General features: G+C 33.0%; 1 protein-coding gene across 1 annotated transcript in view; it reads left to right on the top strand.

The window, feature by feature from the left end:
* The first annotated feature begins 1,871 nt into the window (after positions 1 to 1,871).
* LOC129225019 (tyrosine-protein kinase JAK2-like) overlaps positions 1,872 to 11,530 on the top strand; it is a 39,957-nt gene continuing 30,298 nt past the window's right edge. Inside the window, exons 1-6 of the mRNA XM_054859566.1 lie at positions 1,872 to 2,138; positions 3,288 to 3,596; positions 5,701 to 5,865; positions 7,249 to 7,344; positions 8,632 to 8,789; positions 10,436 to 10,725. Coding sequence (XP_054715541.1) covers positions 1,872 to 2,138; positions 3,288 to 3,596; positions 5,701 to 5,865; positions 7,249 to 7,344; positions 8,632 to 8,789; positions 10,436 to 10,725 — 1,285 coding nt within the window. The remainder of the gene's footprint in view (positions 2,139 to 3,287; positions 3,597 to 5,700; positions 5,866 to 7,248; positions 7,345 to 8,631; positions 8,790 to 10,435; positions 10,726 to 11,530) is intronic.

Raw genomic sequence — 11,530 nt, 5'->3', positions numbered from 1 at the left:
AAATATGAAACCTATTTTCGAACGTAGAATAAGTTATTTTTCGAAATTTCTTGTTTAGAGAGGAGTGACTATCCAATATAAATGGGTACAAGTAAAAAAAAAAAGAAATTACAATGACGTACGACGATATCGTGAAAATAACCAATCCTATATCGCTGCGTCATCGGGTCACGATATAAAATGATGTCTAATCCGATAGAGCGTGCGCCATTGACAAAATCGTCACGCGTCATTGTAACGATAACGCAAGCGTCATTGTGCAGTCATCGTTTGCGATATCTGCCTATATCGTTTACGCGTCATTGTAACGATAACGTAAGCGTCATCGCGTCGCGATTAGAGAAGTGCGTGAAACTTCAAATATTTGAATTTTTTTTATTAAAACTGAATTATTTTTGATTTATTCCATTTTATTCATAAAATAACTGTACAGTTTTGAAATTTGACTATTATAAGCAATTTTGTAAAATGCCGTTTCGTGTGATATCGTGCCGATGACGAGCTATACAGTAGAAACGATATACGATATCGGGTAGATGAAACGATACACGGCAATGACGTACAGATGACGCTAAGATATCGGGTGCTACTAGGGAAGCTGTCTAGCTTCTAAATAAATAATAGATAAATAAAGTGCAACAAGTGGGACTTCAGAGCAGACAGCATGATTGAAATTTTTAAGGAGAGGAGGGTTGACTAAAAAGTTGTCTTTGTCGTTTTTAGGGGATCTCATTTTGGGGATGCATTTGAGGGGAGGGGACATCATTGTTCTTGAGGGGGAAGAGGAGCATCTCTGATTTAGGAAAGATTTTTTTTTGGTGCAAATGGAATTTCATAAAAAATGCGGAAAAACTGTAACGTCATTTAGTTTGTTTTATTATAATTCAAAATATATGACTTTAGAATACAGAACAAACCAGTTTATTTTCTTAAACTAATTTGCATTTAATGATGTTTACCACTCTTGAAAATACCAAATACATGAAAACAAGTACACTTAAAATCGGAAAGAACATACTCCTTCAGGAAGTGTTTCCAAAAAGGAAAAATAAACTGCAACTGTATTGCTTATGGTATCGCACTTTTTTTTGGCATCATGTTCGTCATGTAGATAAGAACTCGCCTTGAAATAGATGAAGTCGCCAATATGGTAACCATGGACCCAGGATCGTTCCTGCATTGACCGACGTGTAAAATTTTCCGGAATAGCAAACACTTAATTTACTTCATTTCATTTCAATCCGTAACTCAGCTTGATACAGGAAAAACGATATTAAAGGGACCCTCCTTTTTAATTTCTAGGGAAAATTGCATATTCAAGAAAAAAGTGCAACATACTTATGTTTTTAGTTCTTTTATTTTGTTTGAATGAATAAGTACATTTATTATTGGTACTTCGGGCATCAATTTCTGATTTACATATGAAAAATACGTATTTTCGCGCATCGTCTCAAAAATTCAAAATGGGTGCTGCCATCTATTGGCATAGTTAATTTGTTTTATTCTGATCAAATCTTATGTGTATAATGATCATCACATGCTTTATTACCAGTTCCAGTTTTACTGTCTCTTGTTTGTCTGCATCCGCTGGCGAATATAATGACTATGTAGTAATAATATTACATGCGTATTATTGTGTATTATTTCTAGTAATGAAACAGACACAAAGAATTGGTTTCACTGATTTCTTGAATTAAAATACTCACATGAAGATAAATGCAGCATAATTGAATCGTGACTTGACAGTTTGTTATTCTTTTTGTGGCCTTTAATTTGGTTTTGAAATATTTTACTTGTATAAGAAGTTAAACTTATATTGTGCTTCCAAATGAATACACATTGACGATATAGCAAGTCTTTCTTTTCACATAATGGAGGGAAAGTTAATTGTAGAATTTTGCACTGGAGAGAAACCATTTATATTGTCTGATCAAAAGTCATATTTAGTGGAAGATGTCATCATTGAAGCATGCAAATATTTAAAAATACAGCCAATTTCCAGGCATCTGTTCGGTTTATGGAGCCCTGGAAACTTACTTTGGTATGCTCCAAGTAAACGCATTGAATTACCCTGTGAAAAAAATTTGACTTTTCAGCTTAGGCTGCGTTTCAGGACACCAAGTATCAAGCGATTAATAGTAAGTATAACTTAACTTTGTCTGTTCATAAAATGTATAATTTTAAAAGAATAATGTAGTTCAAGTTCATTCTTATCATTCATTCTCATTATACAAGCAATTAATAAACATGCTCCGATGCAGTCATATAATGATGTTACACTTTCAACGAATTTGATCCTTTCCCCTCTCTGTCACAAAGTGTCATGCTTTACCTTATTCCCTGCCCTCCTTTTCTCACGGGGGTTGTCATTTTGGCCAGACAAAACCTATTTTGGCCATGCCACTGGCAAAAACTGGATTTAACCATCATAGAGGTGGCCAAAACTGTATTGTATAAAAGCACACTAATATCATACATTTTGTATGCATAATGTTGCACATTTCAATGCATAAATAAAATAAATAGGATGTCTATATCATAACTTTTCTTATATTAACATTAAAAATTGTTCTCAAAAAAGACAAAGGATGCTCGTTTATTAAAAATACAAAACAGCCTGCAATATAAACTAATAGCTATCTTTCACAAAACTTGTAACATGTATTCAATGAGTTAAAAACTAAGTAATATACTTTGTTTTGATTTGTAATTCATTTTGTGCTCATAAAACTGTAAAAACAAGTATATATTGTACTATTTACACTGTTCAAAACAGATTTTTAAAGAATTATGACATATTTCTCCTTTGATGTGACTAATCTTCTTAAACATGCGGTCATTTATTATTTAAAATAATTGTTTGCTTAAATAATGAATAGTGATTGATTATGGAGTTGATGTTTCATATGTCTTTTAATTATGTACTCATTTATTTTGATTTTAACTTTTGTTATTTCCTACATCCACATTCAATGGCCAAAACTGGGCACAACTGATTTTATCCAAGCCGGTTTTATCTGTGGTTAAAGCCACCACTGGCCAAAACTCTTACAACCCTGTTTGCTATTTTTTATAGACATAAAAAAGGGGATGTTACGCTTACTTGTTACTTTTCTCCCCTTGGAAATGGGACGCAATCCTCTGTCACAATTTTATAATTCCACTCCCCTCTTTTGATAAAGCTTGCCATCATTTATCGACGATCTTTAAAAAAATCACGTAACTTGTAATTTTGTGTTTATATCAATACTATACTTCACTAATCCGTTCAAAAAATTTCTTAATAGGAGAAGACTGATGCAAGGACTTTCAGCTATTATTTTCATCAAGTTCGGAACGATTTCTTGGATGGAAAGGTTCCTGAACTCATGGGTAGACAATTACGAGAAAGGGCTCTCGGTCTTGTTGCCACCGATATCATCCGCCTGATGCTGGAATTGAAGCTAACTCCCGACACAATGAAGTATAATAGCAGAGACTTTTTACCTCAAGACTTGAAGCGAAGTCCATTGTGGGATAATTTTTTAAGAGATCCTCTTCAGAAAGCTGTTAGCAGAGGCTGGAAGAACAGTAGACAAAATGCGGAATTTGTTAAGGTATCTTCGTCAAAATTTGCAAAACCCTTTTCCGGCAAGAGTCATTAAATCTCTTTGAAATATAATAAGAATGTAAAAATACAAGTGGTTTTAGTTGATAATCTTAATTTAGATCTTATGGCCAAAAATATTTTTAGAAGTTTTTTTTTTTTGCAGAGGGTCTGCATTTGTTCACTACGGTGGTTCGAAAAAAACGATTTTTTAATTTCAGAATCGAGCTACCTCTCAAAAGTTGTAGTTTTGTATTTTCAATTGTGGAAAATGCAAAAAAAATTATTTTGATTTAACATCTTCAGTTTGGCGCATAAGGCTGAAAATTTGAAAAAAATTTGTTAAAAATTGAATTTTTCAAATATTTTAACATCATATATTTTTTTTAAATTTTATAGTGCAAAAACCAGAAATTATCAGTATATAGCGTAGTTTGAACCTAAAAAAATATTTTACAGCTTTTACATAAGATTATTCGGTGCGCATACACAAATTTCAAATTTTAGGCAATTTTAGCCCAATTCAAGGCATATGCGCTACCTAAAGATCTTACGTAAAAGCTATAAAACATTTTTTTAGATTCAAACTATGCTATATACGGACAATTTATGGTTGTTCCGTCAGAAAAATTAAAAAACAAATATTTTTTTTGAAGAATTCAATTTTTAACATACTATTTTTTCAAACTTTCAGCCTGATGCACGAACTGAAGATGTCAATTCAGAATTTTTTTCCTCAATTGAGGGCATCAAACTTCAACTTTTGAGAGGTAATGCATTTCCGAAATAAAAAAATAGATTTTTTCAAACAACTCGATTGTTCACACCAGGCCACGAAGGACCGGAAAAACTGCATTATACATGTAAAAATGAATTTGACTCTTATACAAAAATTTGATACATTAAGGAAAATGAAGAAAAATTGTTGACCCTTTTAGTGTTACTTAAAAATTTTAAAATGTTTAAAAATGAGCCATTTTTGAGTTCAAAAATTAAGATGATTTGAACAATTGATTGAGCCAGCAGAAAAAGCCATTTTTTTTGTGCTGTCATTTTTTGGTGCAATGTGGAAAGAAAAAGACTCAAGTGGTTTTAATTCAAAAAATTGCAAAAGGGATCTGAGATTTGTCTTTAGGGTGCTGCTACTGCCATTCAAAGGGTTGAAGTGAAAAATTTTTGTGAGAGGTCAAAATTCATTTTAGGATTTTTGCCAATAATTTATTAAATCTCTTCTTGAAAATAGCCAAGATGGGAGACTTCGATCTGTGGATCATGATAGTAAGGGATTGGTAAGAAGTTCAGATAAAGTAGTGGGGGGGGGGGGGGGGGGGTGCATCAGATGAACACTTTTAGAATATAATGTAGCATAACTGATTTTGGTATAAAGGAGTCAGAATCGAAGGTTTAAAGTTTCAAGAGTCGGAGTTGGTCATTTTTCCTCAAAGTCCCCAACTCTGCCAGTGCTTGCAAAGTTGGAGTTGGACTGATTTTGGGGTAAAGGAAGCAGAGAGAGAGAGTCGAAGTCTTTTGAAAACTCCCAAAGTCGGACATTTTTCGTACGACTCCCAGCCTTGGTATTTATCGCATAGCATTGCAAATTTTTCTCCCTCTCATAAAATTGTGGTCCTTTCTTTTTATAAACCTTGGAAAGGTTTCCAAGGTTTATGCTTGGTTAAATTATGCATATCCAAAGTCATGCATCCTTCTGCTTCAAAATTTTAACTCGATGTAAATTTATTTATGCTTTCTGATGAAGAAGGGGCATTGAATGCATGATTTATTCTTTCCTAATTTCTAAATTTTTATCTATTTTATGTACTGAGACAAAGTACCACATACTTTCCAATTGCTTAATTTACCAGTTTCAAATGTAAAGGCAAGTGGTCTCTGAGGATTGGCCCTGTCACAAGGTCTTGAGTGATCATGCCAGTCTCCAATTTTTTATTAAAGACTTATTTTCAAAAAATTGCTACACTAGCTTCCACTTGGGATAGAAAGGTTTGTTTGATATTATTACTTTGGCGTTACATTTAATGGTATTATTTTTGAGTTTGTATGTGTGAATTCATGAGATGACAAGTACATGTACAAAGTATTGTAAATTTTTCTTGCAGGAAAAATATCTTCAAGAGCTTACAGAGTTGGTTCCAGATTATGGATCAGAAACATATTCAGTTTTAGTGGATGATGGTGGAAAGGTGTATGAAGTCTCAATTTGTGTCAGCCCTTATCATCCTGTATATCCTGGACTGAGAATGTGTGTTCAAAGACGTAAGGAGGTAAGTTGAACCAACATTTATAAAATTCATTATGTTTGGTGTTTTTGTATTGCAATGTAATCTTGTTTGATTTTTAATTTTCAAAACATTTCAGCTATCATGTTTTTAAAATCAGAATCTACCCATCTAAACAGCCAGATTTCAATTCATTGACTTATATACTTAACCATGTTTTTCAGAAAACTCTTTTTTTTTTTTTTTGTACATGATGTATGTTTATGCACATTTGAATTATATATATATGTATATTGAATTAGGTACTAAATTGTATACTACTGAAAAAAATGTTACAAAGTATTGAAAAATATGATGCTACACTGTTTGGTCACTATGTCACTTTCAAGACTATGCAGTGTTGGATCTTTGGATTTTCCAAGCTGATACAAAACTGCTGTCTTTACTAATCTTCCTTCAAGTCTTTACATTGAGAAACCACACACAAACATACACACACAAAAAAAAGGAAAGAAAGAAGTAGGGTGAATTTGTCGCCCCCGAGAAGTTGTTGTCCTGACCTAAGGCCTAAGCTTGCCCCCTCCCCCCCCCCTAGATCCAGCACTGTAGTTTAAGTTGAGTGAGTTATTTTGTTTGTTTATACCGAGGTAAGTGTGTTGCAAACTGCAAAGCCACTAAAATACTCCTGTTTTAGAAATTACTATTCTACTGAAATTCTAACATCGACTCAATTCCAAAGTATTGACCAGGGGCATCCTAAGAGATGAAGGGGCTTGGGGCAAACATTTTCTGCACCCTTCCCCCAAAATTCGATGTTAGTTATTCCTTTTATATCCACAAAAATAGTGCTAATAACTGGTTTGTTGTTTATGTCAAAGTATTGAACAGTTTTGTATTTTAATTATTACCTATTTGAACATACAATCTGAAATAAATGGGTGTCATATTATGAAAAACAAGATGTTTATTTTGTGTTAACATTAAAAAAATATGAATGATGTGATTTACACAAAGATGCGAGTTTGAATTGTAGCCGGTAGAGAAAAACTTACACTGACTTTGATGTTTGTACCTTTTACTTTTTTACATGTATTATTAAAAAGTTTTTCACTTTCGGTCTCTTTTTCTTTATGGTGCTTCTGTGTACATCCCCGTTTCTGGAAAGCATTCCTGACCCTGATTGCTATGTGATTTCGAGTTGTCAGGATGCACCCTACGCCTCGTAAGAGTTCTAAGACATTTAACTGAGACACCCTGTATATGTAGAAAGTTGAAAGTAAAGTAGTGCACAAATTAGTGGGATCCACCCACAGCTGATAGTCATTATTCTAAATTATCATAACGTGTTTATTGAATTTAGCATAATAGTTAAAATTAATATTTTATGCCTTATTTGGTTTTTTAAATATTGTACTATATACCTTGCAGGCATGGACTTATATTTGCTCAATTGAAGATCTTTGTTATATCAGTATGCGTAATGATGAGACTGTTGAAATAAGTCGTCAAAATGGTGTCCCTCAGGTATGTCGTACTTCCTAAATTGTTTTGTCATGGTACAGTAATTTGTGTGCAAAGGTTTAATGAATTATGCATATGAAAAACAGCAAGACATGTGAAAAGGGTGGGGAGGGGGTAAAATGAAGTGTGACTGAGGGGAAGAGGGGGTCAATTCGTTGAAAAAAAGAAGTACCTTCATTCATGGACATTCATTGCATGCTGCAATTAAATACACATTATAAAATTTGAATCTGTAAAACAGTTAGTTTCATTTTTGTCCTCGAAGAAAAGCAAGACCAATTTTTTGATTGAAAGTGAAGTATCAATTTCATTTGGTGATTGAGGACCTACTTTCTGTCATGTCACAAAAAACTAAGCTAAGAAGCAAGTCCAAAAAATCACTAACTAAAATTATGTTGGATTGTATTGAACATGCTTTTTTGGTTACTTACTTCTATTTGACTTACATGTTAAAAAGTTTTAAAAAAATATTATGTCACTAAATTTTTATGAAGTAGTAAAACTATTCATATGATGAACTGTCATGAAAGTTGAGCGGGTGCAACATTGGCTTCAACACAGGTTTTTTTTTGTCAGTAGAAGCATAATATTTACCTGTATATATAATAATTAAGTCAAAGCTGTCATGTAAGCAATCTGAACTGATCTTTTTTGGCCTAACAATTCATCAACCATGACACCTAACCCAAACAAAGGGGCGTTCCTCAAATATTTTTTACCCAACAACAGCACTGATCTCTAATACCATTCACTTTTAAGAATATAGTATATTTTTTGCACATTTTTCCTGAATTTAAAATTTTTAACATCTTAATATAATACTTACAGTAATATAAATGTAAAATTAAAAGTGCTCTTCTTTTCTATTTACTTTAAGTTCATACTTTATTGTGCTAAAAATCGGAGAAATTTTGAAAACGACACAGAAAGCCTGGAAAAGTGAAAAAAGTTCATTCTCAAAAATATACAGGAACTCATGTAACAATTTTCATATATGTTTACTTTTTCTATGAATTTTAGCATGAAATGCATACTGAAAAACATAACATTCACCTCACTTAAACTTTATCCCTTGTCACATGACACAGTTTTTCATATCATAAAAAGTGTAGAATGTTGTTACACCTCTTGTTACCCCCCCCCCCCCACACACACAAAGCATGATATCATTTATGGAAGATCCCTTATGTATGCTTTTCTGTTTGCTTTATCTGTGGTCAATTTAATGTGTTTATAATTCTTCAGTAAATGATTAGAAATGAAACATTAAATGTATTTTGTTTTTTCTAGTATTTGAAATTTCATGGAAAACCTCAGATGCATTCTTTTGTTTCATTGCTTGATGGTTACTATCGTCTAACCGAAAAATGGACTTTTAATCTGTGTAAAGACTTGCCGACTCCTTCTCTTATTAATCTTAGGGCTATGAAATGCCATGGACCTATTGGGTATGTTTTCTTTAATAATGTCTTATTCATTAGTTTCTTCCCCCCCCCCTCATTTTTTTAAGTATACCTTCTCTTAGTTATTAAATTATGTGTTAAAACTAAAAGAAGTTTACGTTTCTTTTTTTGTCCTTGAACTGTTTCATGAATTTATCTTCAAACAACCATAGCAGCATTTCCCGTTGAATATAATTGGAAAACAAAAATATTTAAGTATTATTCATGACCCAGAGAGTATTTCGGAATTTTATCTTTGCATTACTTTAGCTTAGGATGTTTTTTCATGAGGTATTGTTCAGCTTGTTAGGTATGCCTTGTACTATAGCTTGAGGTGTTTAATTATAGCTTGAAGTGTTTTGAAATAAAACCAGTTATTTACCAGATTGAGAGGGATTCATTCCAAATTGATTTCTAGCCTGATAGTATCAACTAAAAAGAATCTAATTATGAAAGAAAAAACTTTAGAAGCTTGTGAATTGAGCTGGTTTTGATACTATACTAAATAATTCATTTATAATAATTATGGAATCAACTAAAGTGTTTAATGTTCGTTAATACTGTATTTATTCTATTTATATCATATTTATGAATTTATCATTCGTTAATTATTGCATATAATGTTAATTTTTGGGAAAGAACGAATTCCTTTTAATACTTTTGAAAATTGTGACAAATTCAGGAAAAATCAGACTGAGATACAGGGAAAATACAACATTCCTAAAACACGATATAATCAAGTGTTTTATGAATTAATGTCTATAAAGTCTGCATTAAAAAGCACACTAGTGATGATTGAAAATTACTTTTTTAAGAAAAGAAACTAACACAAACATGCACAGTATAATGAACACACAGAAGTGCCAAATGTAAATCCGTGCAGTGGACATGGGAGGTAAATGGTCATGGCACAGACTGTAGCATTGAAATTTTTAAAGGAGGAAAATTTTACTTCCTCCCTTTGTTGATTTAAAGGGAGTTTTTCTCTTTTTTGGGGGGTCAGGGGGAGGGAATTTTCCTTGGTGATATTTAAGGAACTGCACCCTTGCTCTTGGGGGGTGGCTAAGATGATGCTTAAACCTTGATTTGGAAAAACTTTTGCCTCCCAGGTACAGAGTATATATACAGGGTGTTTCTGAACACTTGTGAAAAAATTTAAGGGGGAATAGCACACATCAAGACAAATAATATAAAGTAAAAAATAAGTGTTCCAAACCTCTTTCGTAGGAGATCTGCGCCATTAAAGTTTAGAATCCAAAATTTCAAATGATCATAAAAACAGAAAAATTAGTCGATTCGTTTGCAGTTTTCTCTAAAATAATTCTTTATGTCACTATTTTGTTCAAAATAAATTTTGAAGATGTAGTTCAGAAAATGCCAATAGATGGCGCTTTAGCCTTTGGAGTAACAAAAAACTATTTTTTACCGTTATTTTTAAACCTCATTAAATGTTTTCATTTTTAATTTTAATGCAGGTATTATGCAGGGGGTTTTTAACGTAATTTAATAACAAGCCAAACTTTACTAACAAAATGTTTCTTTTAGATGTGATTTCATATTAACTGTGGTCATTGGTAATAAGAGAGTTCACACAACTGTATCTATCTATATGAATATATTGAATACATTTCTTTTTATTTTTACTTGTGTAGTGCTGTGTTCGCTTATCAAAAACTTGAGGAGAAGTGCTCCAATGAAGCAGGTTGCTATATATTGCGAGAAAATGAAACCATGTATGATGAATATTACATAGATGTGTGTTCCAATGCAAGTGCACCAGATTCTGAAAAAGTGTTCACTTTTAAAATCTTTAAAGATGCCAATGATTTCTATGTTCTTCAAGGATCAAGGGCTAGCTTTCCATCCATCATGCAGCTATTGTCCTATCATTCAAAGGAGAGCAATTTAAACTTCACACGCTGCATTCCACCTTCCGAATATGGTAAGATTTTCATTAACCATTCTGAACTGTTGAATAGTGATTATTAATCAGACATATTCTATGCAGATAATTCAAACCAGAAAGCCCAGTTATCCCATCCAGAGATTCCAGATTCGTCCTTGTTATGGACTCGTCAGTCTGGAATAGGGAATAACCGAACTGGAGACATGTCATCTCATTGAAGCAGAGACTGTTAGTGTTCACTCTAGAAAAAAAAAAAAAAAAAAGGGGCAGGGTGCTGGCCTTTGAAAGGGACACTTTTTTAAAAAAGCGCACTATTTCTACGCAGTGTTCCCCAACCCAAGACCAATGATGCACCACTCAAAAAGTACTGAGTGCTCCCCCCCCCCCAAATTAAGAGGAGAAATAACACTTAAAACACCTTGCAAAAATTCAAACAGTCTAGTCTGCACCATGACCCCCCCCCCCTCCCCTCCCTCTATCGCCGTCACCACTGACTTTAGTATTAAATATGATTTCATCCAGAAAACACGCACTTGTCTTCAGAATAGGGTTAGCTTACCCCCCCCCCCCACACACAAATGCCAACTAAGCTAAGCACATTTTCTACACTCCATAGGAACATTTAGCTAATGCTGAAACTTGGCTTTGGGTGTTTTTCAACACTTTTCAGGCCATAATTTTTACTACCTATAAGAGTAAAAAAAATTCTAGGCATTTAAAAACCTTTTGAATCTCAATTTAAGAAGAACAGTATTTAATTACTGATCTTCCCTTCCTACCAAAGAAACTGCCTAGTAATATGCATTGTGCCATTGAGTATTTTAATAGACATCAAAATCGT

Source organism: Uloborus diversus, chromosome 6 (genome assembly GCF_026930045.1).
Source record: "Uloborus diversus isolate 005 chromosome 6, Udiv.v.3.1, whole genome shotgun sequence".
Taxonomy (NCBI): Eukaryota; Metazoa; Arthropoda; class Arachnida; order Araneae; family Uloboridae; genus Uloborus; species Uloborus diversus.
This window is presented reverse-complemented; position numbering and strand designations above follow the sequence as displayed.